The sequence below is a fragment of the Eublepharis macularius genome, chromosome 9, assembly GCF_028583425.1.
Source record: "Eublepharis macularius isolate TG4126 chromosome 9, MPM_Emac_v1.0, whole genome shotgun sequence".
NCBI classification, from domain to species: Eukaryota; Metazoa; Chordata; class Lepidosauria; order Squamata; family Eublepharidae; genus Eublepharis; species Eublepharis macularius.
The window spans coordinates 38,672,950-38,696,445 of NC_072798.1; the positions used below are offsets into that span (position 1 = coordinate 38,672,950).

The 23,496-nt window shown below is 42.2% G+C and overlaps 1 protein-coding gene across 1 annotated transcript in view; it reads left to right on the forward strand.

Moving 5' to 3' along the window:
• Window positions 1-23,496, forward strand: part of CACNA1I (calcium voltage-gated channel subunit alpha1 I) — a 367,159-nt gene that overhangs the window by 256,431 nt on the left and 87,232 nt on the right. The window contains exons 5-9 of the mRNA XM_054988139.1: window positions 4,004-4,163; window positions 5,084-5,399; window positions 8,058-8,150; window positions 13,417-13,723; window positions 15,961-16,367. Of these exons, the coding sequence (XP_054844114.1) occupies window positions 4,004-4,163; window positions 5,084-5,399; window positions 8,058-8,150; window positions 13,417-13,723; window positions 15,961-16,367 (1,283 nt within the window). The remainder of the gene's footprint in view (window positions 1-4,003; window positions 4,164-5,083; window positions 5,400-8,057; window positions 8,151-13,416; window positions 13,724-15,960; window positions 16,368-23,496) is intronic.

The window sequence follows — 23,496 nt, forward strand, 5'->3', positions numbered from 1 at the left end:
TTATATCATAGGCCTTCATTAAAGATGGTGGAGGCCGGGGCTGACTACTTACAGTAGGCCCTGCTTTCCAGCAAGCTTCTAGCAGGGAAAGTGAAACTGTGTCCCTGCTACTCTCTTGCTTGCAGGGAGACCTACTGGCTTAAACTCTTTAAAAGGCAATACACAACACCATCTGTTTAGGTCTTTATGTTAGCATCCCTACAAATGGTGGAAAGGGTAACTCCTACATTGCTCCAGATACATTGCTCATTTAAAATATGTCATTTAAGGGCAATATAAATTATGAAGCCGGAAAGCATGATTCCTTTAGACTAAATACCCAATTCTCGCCTTGCTCTCCTTTGTTCTTTCCCCATGGTTTTTTTCTATATATAAATATAAATTTGAAAGCCAATTGCGATGTAACATATAGTGCTTACGCACTGATATTTTGAAGTGTTATGACAAGCAAATGAGATGTTACAGAATGGGTTATTTACGGACCTTTACTTGTAGTTTTCTATTGTATCTTCATAATTATGAGATAGTCTTAATAAACATTATGTGAGTAGTAATCCATTTTTTAAAACTTTCCTGTTCTTATGGAATCACTTCAACAGACATTGCACAAGAGATGGGACGTTATACAAGAATCATCCTGGAAATATTATAAAACTAGTTTGCTGACCATTTCCTACAAACCTGTCCCATGAGTAGGGATGCTAGATCCGTATACCCTCCCAGTGGGAGAGAGGGACTTGATACATACCTTGTGCCTCACGCATGGTTGTTTTTGCATGTGAGTGCTCCCAGCACTTGCACGATGACATCACTTCTGGGTGTGCGCTTTCCTGGGTTGCCTACTAGTGGTATATGATCTCCAGGGGCAAAGGGGCAAACCCCCAGGAGATTGCCCGCCATCAGCAGGCAACTGGGAAGCCAACCCCTGAGCAATTTCATCTTGAAGATTCACCAGATATTCTAATTTCTTTCCTAACACACTGCAACCAATGGGCCTGTCACAGATATGGAGGTTATACCCTCAGTTGCCTCATTCCTTTTAAGATACTCACTTTATAGTAGTTGTAGAAAAATTGTGAATGGAGTACACATGTAGTGGTTAAGTGGTTAGGTTGTGAATCAGCATTTGGCTGGTTTGAATCCCACTACTGCCATGAGCTCAGTAGGTGGCCTTGGGTAAGTCACTCCTCTTTGTCCCAGCTCCCCAGCTGTATTGTAGGGATAATACATTGACTTTGTTCACCACTCTGAGTGGGGCACTAATCTGTCTGGAAGAGCGATATACAAGCACACTTTTGTTGTTGTTATTCCAAGGTGGTGTGTGTGTGTGCGCGCACATACCAAATACTACAAGTAACATAGGGGAAAATGTGAATAATTTTTCATCATTAGGTATATATGTGTGTCAGGGGTCTGGGGCACATCTCCCGTACTTACCAGGAGGAGGGGATGGGAGCCGGCCGGGAGACAGCCGCCCAGTCACCCCAGCGGGCACCCTCGGCCAGAACCTACCTGCACAGGAGGGAGGGAAAATAACACCCAAGCCTCAGAGGATTAGAAGGGGCAGGTGGAGGCCAGCTAGTCCCACCCTCCAGTGGGAGTCCAGGGTGCCAGGCAGGGAGAGGAAGGGCAAAGGCAGTGGGGACAGGCAACCAGCAGCCGGGCAAACTGAAGCCTTACCAGCCAGGGAAAAGAAGCAGCCGCAGCAACCCAGAGCCATGCCCCAGCCTGCAGCCCAGCTTGAAAGCAATAACCTAGCCCAGGGGACGCCAGGAGCAAAGCAACACCAAGTGGAGCTGCCTGAGGCAATCTGGGGGAGAAGATGGGCAGCCAGCCAAGGAGGCTCAGCGGGACCTGCCTTCAGCCATCAGCCCAGCCAGAGAGGCTGGATAGCCAGCCAACGAGGCACAGGTGGCCCAGCCCAGTGCTTCCAGCCAAATGAGCACAGATGCAGCTGCCTAGGCCAGCTAGAGCCATGGTTACAAGGCAGCAGGAGGGTGTGGTTGGCAGGTGGAACATGACAAGGCTGAGGGGATAAAAGGGAAGCTCTCCCACAGGGTGTGGTGGGTTGAGTAGGAGTGAGAAGAGGTGAGGAGGAAGGTGGATGAAGGAGATCAAGGGGGAGGACTGGATTAGGTTGAGCAGGCCAGCCAGTGGACTGAGAGGGAGCCTGGGTGATGTATACCGCCCCTCAGTATCCCTGACACCCCTTTGATGTCAGGGCCAGGCATGCCGGTGCCCTGCCCAGCGGTGGCCACAGCAAGCCCTGACATGTATTTGTAAAACAATAAATCAAGGGAGTTTTAATGCCATACAAACAGAAGTATAATTACTATCCATTTATATTGCTGATAAAATCAGAGGCCCTGGAGCTAATTCTGTTGGTAATTGGCTGTGTACATAGTGCTATTCTCTTGCCATTAATGATATGTGAACAGTTTGGGGCATCTCTCTCTTCACTCCCCTCTCCTTGTGATTTGGATTAAAGAAAGAAAGTTGTTAGACACAAATTGTTCTACAAAAATAACTCAGGGTGTCTTCATGGTGATTGATATCCATACCTACACAAATACCTTTCCATTTCTGAATGCCCTAATTCCTTTCCCTCCAGTGTACCCAGTTCCATGTGCTCTTCTGAGCTCACAAAGTCCTCTATTCCCCAAAGTAGGAACAGAATAACGGAGGAAAATGAGACAAAATGTAAAGTGCAACTTGATGTGGCTAATTACTTGACAGTGGGCATCAAAAGAGGATTAACTGGTGCCTCAAGGGATTGTCACTGAATCCTAATCTTATCTTTCCCTTTCCCTTTGCCTTCCCCAGCCATCTGAAGTAATGAACTAGTTATAAATAGCTAATTAGTTAATTATATGCTGGCCTACATGCAGCATCTTGTAACATGTAATTCCCTGGACCCCTGCAGTAGGAAGTCTCAGCTGAGGAGGGAAAAGCAGGTGGAATAATTTGGGGGAGGGATTAAGGAAGTGATGGATGCTCAGAAAGATTTATAGCATTTAAGTGACCCTGGAGAACACAGGAAATATGATTCATTTTGCAAAAAGGTGCAGTCTGATATCTACTGGTTTGAGAACCTAAGGTCTCAATGGGAGAAAAAATGTTTCTCCGCCTGATTATTTTTAGAAATGTGTATCTTGAACATTTTTAAAGCAATCAAGATCCAAAAGAAATAATATGTGTTAAAATAGGTTTTTGACAAACTGTCAATACATTTTCTGCTAAAATATTTTCTTCATTATGAGATATTACTTAAGAGACATCCTGTTCCAGAATATGGTTACATCACTTGTATAAAGGGTGAAACATTCCAAGTAATAGATTTATTGTAGCACATGCTTCTGCAAACAAGAGCCCATTTAATCAAATCAGATGCATACACCTGATCCTCAGTTAATAATATTCATGGTTATAGCAATTAATAGTGTAGTTGTGATATTTCTATGTCAAACTCAAATGCACTACAGGTAAGCTCATTCATGGCTAATGTAGAACAAGTTTTGTGGAATTTTTAAGAAAGTAATTTTGTTAACTTTTTTTGCACTATTTGGGTTTTTTTTGTACCTTTGCAATCTTGAAATTTTAAAATCTTGTACATTTACCGTATATTAGAAGTGCTGAGACTGATTCCTTTGAATCTCCGTAACCTGGTTTTTAGACAGTGCTTATCGTAGATGCCATATACTTAATATATAAGGATTAGAAAAAGTAGCACATAGGTAAATTAGGGCTGGATTAACCATTAGGCAAAATGTGCTATTGAACTTCATACTTAATCCTAGTTCAAAGTTACAGAACTGTGTAGAAGGCTTCTCTGCCTGCCTCCATTTGATTTTCCTCCAAGATTCCTTCCTGTAAGTTCTTTCCTTTTCTGTCCTTGCTGTTCCTATTCTTACTTTTCTCTTTTACTGCTTTCCTTCTCTTTTCCTCACCACCACCCTTGCTCCTTTGCCATGATCTTCCTGGCCTGGCCTGTTCCCCCTTGCAGGCATGCGAATCCTGGTGAATTTGCTGTTGGACACCTTGCCCATGCTGGGAAATGTTCTACTTCTCTGCTTCTTTGTCTTCTTCATCTTCGGCATCATTGGAGTACAGTTGTGGGCTGGTCTGCTGAGAAACCGCTGCTTCATGGAAGAGAACTTAACAATGTGAGTGAATAGCAGGTGACTGCATCTGTTTTTCTAGTTGTGAAGCCCTCTTTCTCCTCTTCCATCTTTCTTAGACTGCTTCCACACAGGAGCAGAGGAAGGTTTCCTCTCCCCCATAGAAGCAACAGTGAGCAGTTGGAGAACAGGCAGGAATGGTGCCCACATTCCCTATACCACTCGCCACTGGTACCCTTCTCTGACTTCTCCCTCTTTTCCTCCATTGCATCAGTGCAGAAGCGACAAGAGAACAATTGCATACCCCCTTCCCTATGGCATGGCAGCTCACCCTTTCCCCCTTCCCAGCTATGTACCATGGTGCTGCTGTGAAACAAAGCAAGCCTGTTAAAGTCTAAGCAGGGAAGGGCATCCTGCTGCCCATATGGGGGGAAATCCCAGTGGGGAACCAGCAGATCCATTTGCCCCACCCAATACATTTATATTTGAAAAGAGCATTTTGTCAATATACATTTTTAAAAAATCAAGTCAATATAGGTAATACAGAAACAACCTTTTTTAATTTAAATGATAATCACTATTAATTGGGATCACCTAGTGGATGTGTATTAATCACCCATTTTGAAACCATGTTTTTTGTTTCTGGTCTGTTGGGCAAGTATTAACCAAAATTTGCCTGTTTGGATGTCACAGCATATGATGGTAAACAGGAAATGTAGTGGGGAAGATGGGATACAGTAAGCTATCATTTTCCCCTGCTATAATGAATTGTTCAAAAGTCATTGTAGCACCTCTGGTCTCACACATTATTAAAGTTAATGAGCAAGGTTGGAGTCCAGTAGCACCTTAAAGGCCAACAAGATTTTCCAAGGTATAAGCTTTTGAGAGTCAAGCTCCCTTTGACAGAAACTGTTAATGTTAATGTTTAATGTAATCAATTTGTGTGTTTTTTCTGTCCTCACCAGACAAGGTAACATCACTCTTCCCCCCTACTATCAGCCTGAGGAGGATGATGAAATGCCCTTCATCTGTTCATTGTCAGGAGATAATGGTATCATGGGATGTCATGAGATTCCTCCCCTGAAGGAGCGGGGCCACGAATGCTGTTTGGACAAGGATGACTATTTCTACTACATCTCTGTGAGGCAGGAATTCAATGTCAGTGGCATGTGTGTCAACTGGAACCAGTACTACAACGAGTGTCGCACAGGCAATTCAAATCCACACAAAGGGGCTATCAATTTCGACAATATTGGCTATGCATGGATTGTTATATTTCAGGTAATCTGAGCTGGGATTTCTAGGATCCTGTACACTGGGCAGGCACAGCTTCTACTCAGTGGTGATTTTCCAGTCCTTATGGAGATGTGAGAGTGTTGTTAATTCGCATGGTGGTAGAATAGTTGTAAAAGTTAGTTTGGCCTTTGCAGTTGTATTACAAGTTGTATTACAACTCTTTTCATCTGATTTTGAGTTCTTAAACCTGTAGTTAGCCAGGAGCCCTTTGAGACCAAGTGAGCTAGAAACTCAATATTAAATAACTGCACCCATGACTTGCCTGTTTGAAGCTATCTTCATGAACAATTATATTTTATCCCTGAGGGGTTTTTTTGTTCATCATTCCTATTGGGAAGCATCAGCCAGCAAGGTTATATCACCTATTTATATAATCTACCACAGCTATCACTTAACAGTAATGTCTAAACTTCCCCATTGTTTCCAAATATGAAAATATTGGTTGTTCTTAAACTGTATGACTTCTGACAATCAGACTTCATCCACACTTCATCAGAGACTTCATCTCTGTTTTGCATTCATCAGCACTGCAAATGCAGAGGAACGTGTATTGGCAAACAGAGCTTCTACACAAGAGCTTTCTGCACACTTTCCTTTGTCATTCCCCATTTCCCTTTTTGTTTTTCCCCACCACATTGCCAGAGAGTTTTTTTAACAAATCAATAAACACTATAGCACTATTACTGATTTTTTTTAAAAGTCCCCCCCCCACAAGTATTCCTGTAGAGCTGTGTGGAAAATGGTAGCCATGAGGGTTAACATAAGGAAAATGGTGGTGCTTAATATATATTGAGACTGGAAGACAACTTAAGTGCTTCAAACAATCAACATTTATTTAACAAATAACCAGTAACAGGGAACAACGACTGTAGCCTCTCTGACTGGCTGTAACTGACCTTTTCACAGGTTCTTTCAGCTCTGAGGAGACCTAGTGGCTCCACCCCCAAAACTACAGTGGCTCCCACAGTCCAAATACATAACAGTGCTGTTGAAGGGACATATGACTATGAGCACCATCCTTTCTAGAAGATGCACTTTCCCCAAAAAATCGTGTCAAGGCAGGTTTGGGAAATAATGTTTTGAAGACTGGGAAAGGAAAATTAGAGCACGACTAGACTATAATATTGTGTGGGTGCTCCCCTCCCCAAAGTGCTTCAGTTTGGATTCCAAAGGGAAGAAAAACTTCCATGAGGAAGCTGCCTCTTGCCGCCTTTTTGGTGCTAAAGTGCCAGCAGCTCTAATTGTGCAGCAGTTAAAGCAATTGAAATGTGTTGTAGAGAGAGACAGTTGGTGACAGTTTACTCTACTTGATGTGTGTCCCTATTCAAATGTAGGCCTCTGACAATAAAGTAATAATGGGAATGCACCCATATCCTTTTGATAATTTCCCTTGATGTTGACAGCAGTACAGAACTGAAAGCTCTGACTGGACCAACATCAAGTACTCTCAAATTGATTTCAGTGGGAGAGTTAAGGACACATGTCAGTCTCTCCTATTAAAATCATTAGGATTTAGAAATACTTATGTTTGGCTTTATCATGCGCCAAAATGTATCATTCTGATACAAAGTCAGAGAGCACTGCCAGTCCTCCAGACATGCCATGAATACATGAAGCTGCCATATACTGAATCAGACTATCAGTCCATCACTGACAGATTGGCAGCAACTCTCTAGGGTTTCAGGCAGAGGTCTTTCACATCACCTGCTACCTGGCCCTTTTAAGTAGAGTTGCCAGAAATTGAGGACCTTCTGCATGCCAAGCAGATATTCTATTTTTATTTATTTATTGTCCATTGTCCCTGCAAACAGCTCAGGGTGGATCACTTCAAGTGATAACATGTAAAAGGTAAAAACAGGTAGCATAACAATAAAACCTACAGCAGTACAATTCAATAAACCACAACACTATACTACGGCTCTTCCCTATGGGGAAAAAGAATTGCACTGCTAGCCCTAGTGTCTCTTAAGTGGCACCAGGATGTACAGAAAAACTTTTAATGGGTTCCTCTGCCCTGGAAAATTTTGCTGAAAGTATCAGGGGTGTGTGTGTGAAATCTGGACTGAAGCAATGAACTTCTTACAATGGACAAAAGGGTACGTCTGCCCTCCCATCCACAATGCTGCTGTTGGCTCTCCTTTTTCCCACCTGCTGCTGCTGGCTGTCCTTCCCCACACCTCCACTTTATTCCACTTTATTCCTCCTCATTTCCTCCTGTGTCACTACTTACAGTGTTTGTGCACCATTGGAGTAGGTATGGCAATGCAAAATGCTGCCTTGTTTTTGCTTTTTTGTTTTGTTTTGTTTGTGCTATGTCTGTGCACATCATGGTTATGTTGGGGGGGCATGGTATTTCCAACATGCAGTATGTGTTTTTAAAGTAAGATTCTTCTGCCAACCCAGTGGGTTGTCCTAGGCTTACAGAACTGTAAATCATAGTTGTAACTGGCCCTGTTGTATGGATTTGCCTATCTGTGGGGGAGGGTAGCCCTAAGCTATTAAATGCAAAAATTGGCCTTCCTTTCTTTCTGTGTCTTTCCCTTTTAGCAACATAATTCTCTTTTCTCCGAGCAAATGTACTTCCTAGTTGTAGAATGTAATAAGAAGACTTATTTTCCCTTTTGTTTTGTTCTTCTCTGGCAGGTAATCACACTAGAAGGTTGGGTGGAGATTATGTACTATGTGATGGATGCTCATTCATTCTACAACTTCATCTACTTCATCTTGCTGATCATTGTAAGTACCGAGTGTCCTTTCACTTCAATGGGCCAGATCCTATGTCCCAATCAATTTAGGAATCAAGAAAAGGTTCAAGATCTTCAAAAGGTAGCTTGAGATATTTTATCCTAGGTCATTTTAGATGGCATAGGAGTCTCCCAAATAAATAGCTCATTCCAGTAAGTTGCATGAATCAAATTTAGCTTTTCCTTTCCAGAATAAGAAGCTAAATTTTGTTGCAAATTCACAGAAATTCACGTTCAGTTCTATGCTCCTTACATATGGTAGGTAATAATTAAACCCAGCCCAATTGATAAGTTTAGTCCATTGTGCACCCAAGAAGCCTGCAGATCACAGGTATGGCTTATGAGTGTGAAATAGAAAAGAAGAAAGTTAGCAGAAGAGAAGAAGAAAGTTGGATGAAGAACTAAGTCGTTGTAGATACAGAACAATATGTGGTCTTTTTATTCTTTAATTTTAGATCAAGTAAAACTGAATACCAGTAATTTGAGCCTACATTGCAGTCAGTCCAACAATAAAGCATTCAGGGTGCAATCCTAAGAACACCTTCCAGGGAGTAAGCCCCACTAAATATGCTTAACTAGGGTTCTGAATAGAGGTGGGCACGAATCACAATACAAAGCAAAAAAAACCCGCACGGACCAAGCCGATTCGTGGTTCGTGAAAACACGGACCACGTTTTCCATGAACTGCACGACTTTTTTAACCTGGTTCGTGCAAGTCGTCAACGGTTTGTAAAGCCAGACAGGCTGGCACCACTGATCGTGTGTGAAACTGACAGCCCCCTTCTCCTGCTACTCAGACTGAACCCTGGGTTCAGCCAATGGGCTGAAGCCGGTGCGGGCTGAGTGAAGCTGACAGCCCGCTTCTTCTGCCACTGCAGCGGCAGGAGAAAGGGGCTGTCAGCTTCACAGACCCTGCACTGGGTTCAGCCAATGGATGACCCAGGTGAAGCGACCCAGGTGAAGCCCTTTCCAGCTGGCTGGAGGAAGCGGCACAGGGAACCTTCTTCCCTTCAAACTCTCCCCCTTTCCAGCTTCCCTGGGCAGCAGGAGAATGGGGGCTGTCAGTTTGACAGAACCCACGCCAGCTTCAGCCCATAGGCTGAACCCGGCGCAAGGTGAGTGAAGCTGTCAGCTCCCTTCTCCTGCCTCCCGGGTGGTAGGAGAACAGGGCTGTCAGTTTCACAGACCCCATGCCGTGTTCAGCCCATGGGCTGAAGCCCATGCAGGGTGAGTGAAGCTGACAGCCCCCTTCTCCTGCTACCCAAGTGGCAGGAGAACAGGTCTGTCAGTTTCACAGACCCCTTGCTGGGTTCAGCTGATGGGCTGAAGCCAGAGCGAAGTGAGTGAATCTGACAGCTCTGTTCTCCTGCTGACAGGGCTGTCAGGTTCATACACTCTGCACCGGCTTCAGATGATGGGCTGAAACCAGCTTGGGGTGTGTGATAGTGAGAGCCCCGTTCTCCTGCCGCCATGAGCAGCAGGAGAAGGGGGCTGTCTGTTTCAAACGCCCGGCGCCAGCTTCAGCAGCTGGCTCCGGGTGTCTGAAATTCCACGAACCACAAACCGATTCATGACCTGGGAAATGGTCATGGAAGTTTGTGGTTTCTGGTTCATGGAATGCAATGAACCACGAATCATGTGGCTCTTTTTTTTTGGTTCGTGCTCACGTCTAGTTCTGAGTAGGATTATTTCAAATTGCACTCTTTCTGTCACATACATCACCAGGAGCTACTTTCAGTGTCTCTAAGCTACTCTCCACATTTATAGGTGATTAAAATGAAGTAATAAAGTCTATCAACAAGATGAAAGTTGGAAGACACCATGTGATTGAAGAGGTCCATATAGAATGACAGAAGAAAAGTGTTTCCTTTCCTTATGCTCAACTGCTTGCCTTTTCTCTTTGCGAATAAGAGCATATTCTTTGTTCTCTTTGCATCCCATAAGGAGTATCACAGAATCCCAGACCTCTGACCCTTAGAGAAGTGCACATTATAAGACATTCTGCCCAACGTACGAGAGAATCTGAAAATGGCTGCCTCATGGTAGCCTGTTCTTCCATATGACACTCTTTCATCTACATGAATGTCTGTGTTCATGTTCAAGGAACCAGTACAACTAATACTGACTTCCTGGAATGGTTGATTGTAGCACAAGGGCCTGGTCACATTTGTAGCTGGTTGTTCTAAATGGAAGCCACCATGCCCATATGTACACTATTTTGTGGGCAGCTCAGGGGAGAAGAAGGTAAAAGCTCCAGTGACAAGCATTTTCTCCATCTTGCCTGTGTCTACTGATGACACTTTTTCAAAACCTTGGTATACCTTCTTATGTATCTTCCATTCTTAATATTAAATGGGTATAATAGCACGGTTGGGGAGCTAGGGATTTGTTAGGAAGAATGGATTTTTTATCACTATCTCTGTAACTCCAATTAAATGCTAAACATCCTCAGGGCAGTATAGTTGTGGTGTCCAAACAATTCATCTCAATTTTTCATCATAAACCAAAGGTGAACCTTCCTCTATTGATGTCCATGTCAAAGAGCAGCTGTTCTCCCTTCTGAGATGTCTTTATTTAGGTACAGCTTCCTATAGACAACTAGGGATGTCAATACTGCCCCTTCTTCCCTTGAACTAGTGAAGACTTTTAGAAATTCTCTTCCCTTGGCTGATGCTAGTCTGAAAAGATAGATTATTTATGCCACTCCTTGGGAGGCAAGCAGAATCAAATTGATTAGGTCAGCCCAGTACTTGGAAGTGAATCTGATCCATCTGCTCAGGCTCGATGATCTTGCCTTGAAATTAAAAGCTACAGTTTCTGTCACTGAAGTAGTTCGGAGGTTGGTCTACATTCTCTTTCCACCCACACATCCACTCACAGGAAGGGGGGAGAGTTTTCCCTATTCCCTAGAAAGAAACATAGCTAAGGACGTTCACCACTTCTGTTCAATTAGAATACTGGCAAGAGAGCAACACTGAGAAAAAGAATATGTGAGATTTTTAAAACCGTAGAAGTTCAAACAAAGGAAGAAGAATATATGAGAATTCTGTGAACTCCTCAAACAGCATTCTCCCCCACCCCAGCCTTCCACCAAGATTCTAAAGGGAGGGATAGCTAAATTGGAAAAGGATCAATAAAGGGGGACCAGATGCTTTGAAAGCCATTTTCTTAAAAAGTCTTCTGGTTTTATTTTGTAACAGTGTATTATTCTGGCTAAGGTACGGCTCAGTTGTTCAAAGGTTGATTCAAGTGCTAGCGGGGCCACTTCCCCTTTGAAATGCTGAATGCTACTAGTTTGAATATTCTGATGGAGCCTTTGGGCACCTTAGTACATGGGAGTTGGGGAAACAGGAGTGGGTAGCCATCACAGTCTATTATAGTATGGAAAATTATGTTTGAACACTGCTTGGTGGAAAAGGATTTTTTTCTTCTTTTAGAATTTAAATAGATGGCAATTTCCTGTTTGGGAGACTTTATACAGTTTTGTGGGGGGACTTTGAAGTGCATTTAAAAAGATGTTCACTTTGATTCCTCTATCACTTCTATCTGTTTATTTACAGTAGATTTACATAAGGGTGTAATATAAGATTTTTAAACAAATTTGTCTTTTATGGGTGGAGCAAGTTGTAGCATGTTCCTATTAGGATAGATTTAATAGGCAGGTTTGAGGTTTAGAAATTAGCAGGAAGGGTGCAGGGAATGAAGGGGACTGGTAGGTCTAGTAAGCATACGTGAGACAATTCTTCAGATGGTGTATAAGGATTTAGGAATGAATAGGACAGCATAAAGCTTTTTTTCCACAAGTATCTTACAGTAGCTCACAGGTAGAGCTTCCCCTCCTCTATTTTGAATTGAGAGAAAAAAATATCTTTGGCAGAGTTTGGCATGGTAGCTCAGTGTTCTTGTAAGGTTGTTTTTACAAATTTTGATCTCACTACTACAACTCTGAAAAATGGATGAAGCTGAGAGATACTCACTTGCCTAATGCCACCATCCTTGCCTAGCTTGTATAATCCATCACTCTCACTCTGTGAAGTCGCTCTGATTTTCACTGAATTACACAAGGAATGACTTTAGGAATTTGCTTTGGGCCCAATCCTCCAGGAATAATTTCTACTGAAGATAAATTGAAATGTTGAAAGTTGCACCATTTCTATTAACATCCACACAGTTTGTATAAGAGAAGCCCTCCAGGGATTTGTTCAAGAGTCTGTACTCCAGTTTTACTTGTGTTTGGGCATCAGAATCCAGTTCACATTTCCCCCTTACTTTGATCAAGAGAGATAACAGAGTGAGGGGTGGGGTTAAAAAGTAACCTTCTCTGAAAACTGGAGTTAGGCCACAGTGTGGTCCTCACTGCTGTAGTTTTATGATGAGGGCCAAAATAACATTTTAAGTGTTATTTTTGTCAGAAGCCTCTCTTGCCATTCAAATTAAGATTAAGGATTAGGAATGCAATTGCATTTTGGCCAGTAATAGAGCCACTAGGGAAAATGATCTACCTGAAGTAAATCTAGGATTCCAGCCTTTGGCACTTCAGCAATAATAAATACTATTATTATTAAATCATAATATAATATGTAATATTTATAAAGTACCTAAACCTGCAAGTGCCCAAGCATATGCATGCTTGGAAGTAAGGTACACTGAAATTAATGGGACTTACTTCTGAGTAGAATTAGATAAGACTGGACTTTTTAAAAAGGAATGATATAGTATAAAAAGTATAGAATTTAAAAGAACAGAATAAAAACATCTGATCCTTGCCTTCAGGCTCACAAACTAAATGCTCATATGAGAGAAAGAAAAGGCGAAGGGGATAAAATACAATGAAGAAAGAAATATACTGACTTAAAACACCTCCGTTAATTGGAAAAGATAAGGTGAAAATATGTATGTCTTGAGGTGCTTCTTAAACTGTGTGTATGTATGTTGAGGCAGATGCAGAAGAGCAACACAGGAAACTAAACCAATCCTCTCATCCCTTACAGTCATTATCCAAAAATGTCTTACCCAAGATCACATAATCAAGACAAGTGGCACTGCCAAAAATAAACATCCCATATCCCCGCCCCCCGCCCTCATGAAATGCAGTTGAAAAATTACTTCAAGAGGCCTGTACCCAAATCAAGGTTTCCTAAACATTGGTAATAGATACCTTAACATTTGAAGCAGAATTTCAGTTGCATCTCCCTTTTTTCCCTTCCTGTTTTTTAATGTTTTTTTTCTCTCTTCCACTTTTTCCCACTGATTCCCAGGTGGGCTCATTCTTCATGATCAACCTGTGCCTAGTGGTCATTGCCACTCAGTTTTCAGAGACCAAACAGCGAGAGCACCAGCTGATGCAGGAACAGAGAGCACGATATCTGTCCTCCAGCACTGTGGCCAGCTACATGGAACCAGGAGACTGCTACGAGGAGATCTTCCAATACGTCTGCCATATTGTGCGCAAAGCCAAGCGCCGGACACTTGGCTTCTACAACAGCCTGCAGGATCGACGCCTCGGCCGAACAGAGCCAAGCACTTCCAAGCGGAGCATGAGTGTGAAAGAGCAGAGGCAATACAGTAAGATCTATGAGGGGAATGTGAAAGTAAAAAAAAAAAGGCAAATATCAATAAGACCATCTTTGAGTACCAAGATGCTTAAAACATGACCTACAGTGATAGTAATGGAGGATCATTATGTAGCAGACAGAATGGAGGATGAGAAAATGAAATAGCTATATGGAGGATAATCTCTTTTTCTTTGGGGATCTTGGTGGATTGAACATGTGGTATAAAAGTATTATCAACAAATAAATTATGTGCTGCTGGGAACATTGGCCAGTGATATGGGATCTCTGATTTAATATAGAAGGATTCAAGTCCTCAGGTTTAGAAAAAACAGAGCATTTTGCATGACAAAATCACATAAATGGAATATGAAGCTAGCAAAATGAAAACACCTTTGAGGAACCTAAATGAGATTTTATAATTGAGAAGAAAATTTTTTACTGGCCATTGAAACTGAATTTAGTCCTGAATTTCTGAAGAGCCCAAACCTGGAATGAAACATGCTGGCAAAATCAGGACAGGAGAAGAAGCTTATTTCTTGAAGAGACTGAAGATATTGTATATAAGTGCATTGTTGTTGTTATATTGTCTAAAATATTTGTGAAATGGAAACCAAACCATGGTTACGCAAAATTATCCTAGAGGGCATCCAAAAGATTGCAATAAGCAGAAGTGCTTTTTACAAATGGGTAAACTGAATGGGATGGAGTTCACCCTTTGGCATTTTTGTGCCCTGGGTAAAATGTTAAACTGATGCCCACACATATGGAGGTTTCTTGAGTTCCTGAGCCTGGCAGCCCCTACTTAGCCTTGTCAGCCCCAGAACAACTGCCTTTACCTCTCCCAATTCCCACAACAATGCTGATTAATGGAGACCCGTGGTTCACTTCCTGCCCTTCACACCCTGAAGTGAGAATGGTGATCCTTACACTCCGGTGGGTGGTGCTACTGCTGCAGCTTACCTATACATACTTTACATTCGGCTCTTCTTGCAGCTGTTAGAGTGCACCTCCCACTGTTGTTGCCTTGGTCCTTCCTGGCTTTGCTGCAGCACTCAGCATACTCTCTACCCTTCCTAAAGGACATGCTCCAAAGTGGGGTAGATATAATTAAGTCCAGTAAAGAACTCAGACTGTAAGTATACATTGTGCTTGAACATACAGTTATAGTCTGAGAAAAAAATTCTTTTGAGTACTTAACTTTCTATCAGGATGAATTCATCAAGGAAAGGAAAGAAATAGCATATTTCTGCCAGGCTAGCATACTCAGTCTTTTGAATGATAAGAGTATTTTATCACCTGTGGGTGATGATTTTGTTCAGTTTAGCCACTCCCTTTCTGACCTCATGTCCCCATTTTTAAAAGGAAACTTGCACAGCACTTTTAGAAGTTCTGTGAGGAAGGTCGATGATGTTGAGACTTATAATGGTATATGGAATGATTAACTGAAGAGGTACATATAAACTGTCTCAGCTCTATGTTTAAGAAACATCTGTGAAATGTCCTTTTAAGACAAAAAGGAATATAGGATGGCACCTCTGCACCTCTGCTAGGACTGAATTACCTTTACAGCTTAGTGGAGGGCAGAATTCTGTGTTCCTAAGTATTACTTACCTGGAAATGATTTCAGCTGTAATTGAATAATTTTACCACATTTGTTTTGCGCTTTCTCCCAATATTCTTGTTAGTTCCCCAAACTCAACAGGAAAAATAGCTAATGAAAAAGAAAGAAATGTCAACAGTAACAATCAGCAGAACCAGTTTAATGAAAACAGAATAACCCTTGTAAGAAAATCGCAAGAACCATTTATTCCCCCCACCCAAAAATGTATTTTGGAAGCATTCCGGTACATGATAAATAGGATGTCATAGATTTTAAAAAAGAAGAATCTTGGGTTTTTTAACCTCCTGGATTACATAAGCCATGGCCTTTTATTTAATGATTCCAGCAATATGGAATTATTCAACCCCTGCTATATAACTGAACATAACTGAGTCCGATCTATTGTGGCTGAAGTAGAGCGTGTCTCTGAGAGACAAATAGTCTCAATTTAAAGTCTCTTAGTGATGATGAGCTTAACACTTCCCTTGGCAGGCAGTTCCAGTGCTTAATTTTTCTCCCTCTTAAAATGGCCAACAACCCAGTTTAGAAGCTATTTTGTTTAATTAAGCACTGAGATGCAAAACTGTTCTATATAGATGTATGTATTTCCCTCCCATTTATATTTGATCCTACAATGTATTACACAGGGCGATGTCGGAAGCACAATTCTGTCGATTATATGCCACAAAGTATCGCTCAGCCTATTGCCATGACATTGACCTCTGACCCCAGCAATTGCCCAAGTTGTCACAAGACCCAGCGGGAAACAGCCCGAAGACCCTCTGTGCTGGACAGTGCTGACTCGGATCAAGAAGAAGGAGGAGAAGCCAGCGAGGACGAAGGAGATGGGAAGAAAGGAAGTGAGGGGGCTGCAGACCTGGAGAAGGAAGAGGAAGATGGAGAAGAAGGTGGGCAACTGACCCACTGCGGTTATATGTGGCAAGAAGTAAGGGTTAAGCTGAGAGGAATTGTGGAGAGCAAATACTTCAACCGTGGGATCATGATTGCCATCCTCGTGAACACCATCAGCATGGGTATTGAGCACCATGAACAGGTAACTAGACTGCAGACTGCAGACTGAGGCAGTGGTGGTGCAGTTTACGGGCTTTTCCACACACTCGGCTTATTATTGATTTTCTTAGTAGTCGATCCTCAAGCTTGGGTTCAGTTCTTCCACATGGCTGCTCTCCCCCTACATTTTTCCAGTTGTGGAGTCAGCTTATTTTGTTTTTCGTGTGTCTTAAATAATCAGGATTTTGAAGAGAGGGTGCGTCATCAATGACGTCACAGCACGCACACACTCTTTTTATTTTTTGTGCATGCTAATAATGTTTTATCAATATAAGGGCTGTTTTTTATAAGAAAAAAAATTAAATGAACACATGGGGAATTCTTCGCCAGGGGAAGCCTAAAAGGAGAGCAGCTCTGCCAGCTATACCTAATTCCTTCCCCACATGGTCCAAATCAGACAGCCTCACCTGAGCTGACCCAGAGACTGGAGGCAGAGGCTGGCACCAGTGGGGCAAACTGACCTCTGTTACGACGGAGCCCAGAGCAGCAGTGGCTATGTGATTTTCAAACCATGCTGCTTTTTCTGGTGCCAGTAGTGGCCGCCGCCACCCTCCTCTGGCCCCCCAGGGCTTTTGCAATTTTTTTTAAACCATCATTTTCATAGTGATATATTGGCCTAGTGTTGTAACAATTCATGCAGCAGGCTCTTTGAATTCCCAGCTTTCATTTTTTAAAAGTAAGTCACTAGCCCTGCCCCTCAGAGACTTCACCACTATATTGCCTTACATATTATCTGTTGCTTTAAATATGTGCTCCTATATACTACCTGTGCTTCATGTTGTCTAATGTCAGTCCTAGAATTGATTATGTTCTGTTTCAGCAATTCTTCAACTCTGTATTGGATCCTTTCTAATGCTATGTCTTTGTAAACTTGTATTTATTTATCCTATGGCATTGTTTCAGGAAATGTCCTTGATACTGATTGTACTAGTAATTTCACACTATGTAATCTGCCTTGAGTCTCTCTGAGAAAGGTGGACTAAAAATGACATAAATAAATAAATATAAGGAGAAAAAGCATATCTCTGCAATAGAAGGAACCAGAGAGTTACTTTTTAAACAAAAATTAAAGCTGTGAATTCAGAGAATCTGCTGCATCTATTGTGACAATTGTAGGTTGATATAATGCTATGAAAATGTCAATTAAAGAAAGATAGAAAACAAAACTAGGAAGGGGGAAGGAGTAATTCAATGATGATGAACAAACATCCAATCATCAAAAAGTGGGTTGGAGTGGGTAGGACAAATAAAACCAAAAGAAACGTTTCGCACAGGGGGGGAAATAGACTCAAAATCAACTTTCAGAAAATGATTGGGGTAAAAGTGGCCCCAAAAGAACCTGGAAAAAAAACAGGGGAAACCAAACACTCAAAGTGAAAACTAAAGACAAAAGAATTCATGCAGAAATCAGGGCATAAATCAAAGCAGTATAGGGCCAGAACCAATGGGAAAAAACTGTACAGAAAATCCCTAAGATGGGTAAACATTTATTTAGCCTGCTGTGGCAATAAGGATGCCTTCTGGAGAACTGTATGCTACAGTGTCCAAATTGGTTTGCTATTTCTCTAGGAAATTTGGTATCCCTAGGGACTTGTGGCCAAGGACTTGTGGCCAAGGACCCATCAACTTAATCAAGCAGCTCTTAGACAGCAGCCAAATTTTAGATGGCAGATTCATAAGGTCAGAAGATGTTCACCTGATTTATTACTACTTCCTCTTATGCAGCTGTCACGATTCACCTATTCTATGTTTATTTTTTTTCTGCCCAACTCAGAAAATCTTGCTGCTCCAAAATTTGTGCAGGAAGCAAATTCCATTAGAGGCCTTGCATTAGCCATTGGTACTTGGTAGATCAAGGCCACAGGCAAGTAAAGAGGCAGGAGCAAACAAAACACACGTGAACACATTGTGTAAGCACATCAAGCAATAACCATTACCATGTTTCTCCAGTTAATATTATCCTGCAAAACAAATGGGCATGAGATGTTTGGGATCCTGCAGTAAATTATTTCTGGTTTTTCTTCTTTTCTTGTTCTCCTCTTCTCTAGCTATTTTCTTTTTCTGCTTCCTCTCTTGTCCTTCTCTTTATATACTCCATCTAGCAGAACACTTCCAGATCTTTTTCCAGTCTTTGTGTCATCTCCTCCCCTTGCCTCCTCCTATCCCCCCTCATCCTGTCTCATTTCTCCCTTCATTAGCTAACTGAATCTGTAGTCTGTTTGCTTTTTTGTAATACACCCTCTGGGGACAGCACAGGCTCTTCTCACATAACTCAAATCAAATCCATCAGTTTGCCAGCCTTTTCAACTTAATTAAGAGACACACAAGTATTGTCTGCTTGTGCAGAAGTATAGGGAAACCAGTTGAATCCTATATTAAGAGGAAGCTCAAGGAACCCTTTCATCCCCTCAAGGGACAGAGAGGCCAGTACCCATCTGTTACTATCTACTAAAGAATGGGTCAAGACACTGAAAGTTGTCAGTCTGAAGGTAAATGTGGCTTTTATCACTGTCAAAAACTCAGTATACAATGATCAGTTACAAGTTTCCTCCTCATCATGACATTGAGTGGGGTTGTAACCTAAGAGCCATCTGTGCCAGAGCTCACGTGTTTGTACTGTCAAGTCCAAGCACTTTTGTCCCACTGTCATGCATTGTCTCGACTATTTGCTGCAATGTGATGTGCAGGGCAGGGGTGGGTGGCCTGCAGTCTCCAAGGCTCATATGGCTCAGAAACTTGTGCTGGCATCTTGACAATTCCAGCCACCGTTTTGCTTTTAACAGTAAATTCCTAGGTCTTGTGGTAGCAAAGATAAGTTAGAAAACAGGCTAGCCAGTGTACTAAGGAATGAGAGTAGTAGTAATTCTTGTTCTTGATGTTGATCTTGTTGTCTGTGAAATAACTGAGTTAGAAAGAACAGATCTGCCCATACCCTTACAATTTAAACACGGAAGTGAATGGGAAAAAATTACTCATCCATTGCTTTTTGCTCTCTTGGGATTTTTAGTCTAGGTTTTTTCAAGGGCTGATTCCACTTTTTTCCATATCACACAGTTAAAAATGAACATCATTAGTCTGACCTCAACAAAGTTCATGAAAACAATTTGCAACTTATGTTAATCACAAGCAATTATTTCATGCAAATTAGTTGTGTTCCTCCACATGGTTTATTCCCAGAGTAGCCCCACCCTGATGCAGGGTATCTGCAGAAAGTTAATAATCTGGTCATTTTAATGAATGTTATGTATTATGAATCTGTGGAAAATAATTATATTTCTGAATTAGCAATTACAATTCCTGAGACAAAGAATTTGCACTTCCTGTGAAATTGCTTATCAAAAGGCACATCTACCTTCACACAAAGCAGCCTGATTAACCTTATTTGTTGATACATGTTCACATGATTTGTGATTAGCACACTCATGTGAAAACAAGAAGTGACCAAAGCACGCCAATGGTCAGCATTCCTGACAAATGAGGTCTCTGGAATGGTACTTGCAAGACCCTCTTAATTTCATTTGATTTGGAGGGGGAGAGTACAAATAGGCACCTTTGTTGTGTGATGTGTAATATTGAACAGTGCAGCCTAGGATTGTCCTCCATATGTAATCCATAGAGGACAGAGATGCAACTCTTCGCTTGTTTTCCAGACAAGTGGTAGTGAACGGTCTTTGTGTGTGTTTTTTGGCCAGTTATCACATAATCATGAATTCATTCAGGTCGCATGAGAGTTAGGGGAATGTTCTTTTGGAAACTGTGGTTCTGAATAAGTCACAACAGGAATCCTTGAGTGTGCTGATATTGGTCCCAGGCTCATTCAAAGCCATCTGCATTTCGTCTGTAAGAATACTACCCTTTAGGGTACACACTAAGGTTGCCAACTCCAACTTGGGAGATTTCTGGAGATTTGGGGGTAGAGCCTGAGAAGGGCAGAGTCTGAGGAGGGGAAGGTGCTCAGGGGGATATGATACCATAGAACCTGCCCTCCAAAGCTGCCCTAGGCTCCACCTGGCAGTTGGTAACCCTAGTGCATGCCATATACTTACAAAGAGTGCTTGGAGATGTCTTTTCTGCCACTGAATTAACTCAGCTTCCCCCCTCCTTTGCTCTTGAAATGACAAATGTACCTGCCTCCTATCCAATGTTTCCTTTCTCACCTTCTCCCCAATACTTAAACAGGCAATGTGGCTCCCCCCCCCCCGCCACTGCCTTGCAAGGTTGTCCAATTACCATTTGTGGCAGTTTTTTATTTTAAAAAATTGCTCTTGGGGGGAAGTGTTTTCATGACTGTCACAGAAGCCAGCCAGTCAGCACTGTGCACAGCCCTTACAGCTGTAAGCTGGAAGAATAGATTTCCTCTGACCTTAGTGCTTAAGAGAAAGTCGTATGTCTATCAAACACCATGTGAATTCTGCTCCACATACTTTTGTCTTTATGCACTCTTAACATATTTGCAGGAAGCACAGTCATTGCATTTGATGATACGTTGTCTAATATTTGCTTTATCCTTCTGCACTTTGCCCTTTGCTTTATTATCTATGTATTTTTATTTGTACCACAACTGGAATATACGTCTTGGCTACAGTATCTTGGCTTTCTCTCTTCTGGGACTCAAGCATTCAAGAATGCAGCACAGAGAAACATCCCAAAGGGTTTGGAAGGCCAAGGTGTATCTCATCTTTAGCCTGTTAAATAAAAGCATGCTTAGCAACTGCCTACAGGAAAATCTTTTGAAGTCTGTTGCTATTAAGTGTCAAGGTTTTGCCACCCACCTAATTATCACTGTGAGTTCTAAAGGGGACAATGCGTGATAGAGAAAGGTGTGACAGGGTCAGCGAGTCTTGTGCTTCACCAAGGGCTTCCCTTGCATACAGAGGTCTGAGATTGCTTCACCTTCCTCCATGGCACTAGATCTTCCAAAGCGTTTGCTCTGAACTCCGGGAGCTTCTTGATGGTCCTTTGTACCTCTCTGAGAATGCAACAACCTGCCTGATTGCCTCTGTACATATCATATAGTAAGCCCAGTAGCCAAATTATGTATGCCTTTACAGTAGTCTGCCACCCTCCTCCAGCTTTATAACACCTGCTGCTGGCACAAGTGCTGTACTAATTCAGAGTGCTCTGGGAGATGTTTTTGCACGTACTCGACCAGACGGGCGGAGCCCCTCCCGTCTGGCCGAGTATGGGTTGTGCCCTCCCCACTGGTAACATCCTCCATCTGTTGAATACTCCCTAATGCTCTGGTGCTGGTTAAAGAGTTGTGCCCTGTGCATATGTATAGTGTATTTTATTGTGCCACTGTGTGTGTGTGTATTTTAATCTTTGGATGTTTTATAATTTATAGCTTTAAACTGTATGAATTATCTGATGTAATTTTAAATTTGTGCGTGAATTGTGATTGCCCTGAGCCTGCTGGCATGGGGAGGGCAGAATATAAATCCAATAAAATAAAATAAAACAAAATAAAAATAAAAATAAATAAAAGCCTGCCCAAAGTGAGACATGATTACAAGCCCCCCTCCCATTCACTGTAATGTCCGCTGCAATGTTGCTTACCTCTGTCCCATCATGCTTAGCTGTTTTGCTTTGCATGCAAAAGTTCACTTCCTAGCATCCCCAGCCTTTCAGTTAGCAGGCGTAGTAAAAGCTCAAGACATAAACAGGGGCAGCTCTCAAGCAGCATCAACATTGGGCTGGATAGACGGCTGGGCAGCTGTGACGGACTGCACTTTTTAAAACCTTAGAAGTGCTGTACAAACAGCTGAAGGACTGTGAATGGTTAATTCTTCACAGAAATAGAGCCTTGAGTGACAGACTACTTCAAGGAATCTGATTGGGTAGCATGAACTGAACAGAGAAAAACTTCTGTACTAGATACTTGGGAGAAGGGGTCTGATTTCAGCCCTTAGCAGAGAGTATCTCTATACAAGACATCTGACATGAAGAACACGTTAGCCGAGAAGGATAGTTTAAAAAGACAGAGACTGCAGCAGGGCAAAGGCGTTGCTATACACTGGAGCTGTGTGAAGGGGCTGTGAAATGCCAGAAGGGAAACTTCAGCCCATTGTACCCTCTCCAGGTCCAAGCCTGACTCTGGAAGGCAGCTCCAGCCCATTTCCATTCCTTGCTGTCTTTTGGTTGTGATCTCACACAGTTTTAGACTGGAGAGGTGAAATTGACAGAACTTTGGGGGAGGCAAAGATGAAATTAACAAACTCTCTGAGGAGTGATCTCCCCTGGGTGTCTTTTAAAGCTGTGCTTCCCAGCTAACATTGTGTTTCCCTGCACGTTATGGACACGCACCAAGGCATCTCGGGGTCAAGTAGGTAGAGTTTCGAGATTCAGCCCTGACTGAAAGCAGTTTAACACAGACAGAAGAACTGAAGGGAAGTTGGCAAGGAAGTTTGAGAAGTAGCCACAGACTCCCATTTGGGCCAAAGAAAGGGGATATATCTTCTAGTGAGAAGAGAATTTCTCTACCCAGTCAAACAGGGAGTTCGTTCTCAAGAGTGAAGAGGTCCCTGGTCTGATGTGGTTAGAAACTGCCTTTGAAGATCTTAAGAGTCAATTAAAAACTCAAGACGAGTACTGGAGTTTCAAGGGAAGAGATTTGGGTACTGGAAAGAGGGTACCAGCCTTTTAGAAACCAAAAAGAGTAAGAGAATACTCAAAGAAAGTGTACTAGCATGTTTGGAAAAACAGGGGAACAAAAGCCTCTCTCCATAAAGATTTAAGCGACGAGCTTAAGAAACTCTCATTATGGGCTTGAGTCATAATGACCTTAAGACTGTGCAGGTACTAATTTTACCTGAGAGTTATCTATATTGAGTTACCTCCAAAATTTCCAACCTATGATTTCACCTGACTTTCCCCCTCTATGTTAATTAAAATACTTTGTTATTTTTGAATTTTCAAACACCTCTCATGCTATTCAAGGTATATCAAGTCAAAAGGGGGACATCATAGCCGCTTCCTATCTTTTTATCTAATTTTGTAATTTTGGGAGCCAGTTTGGTGTAGAGGTTAAGAACGTGGGACTGTAATCTGGAGAACCGGGTTTGATTCCCCACTCCTCCTCTTGAAGCCAGCTGGGTGACCTTGGGTCAATCACA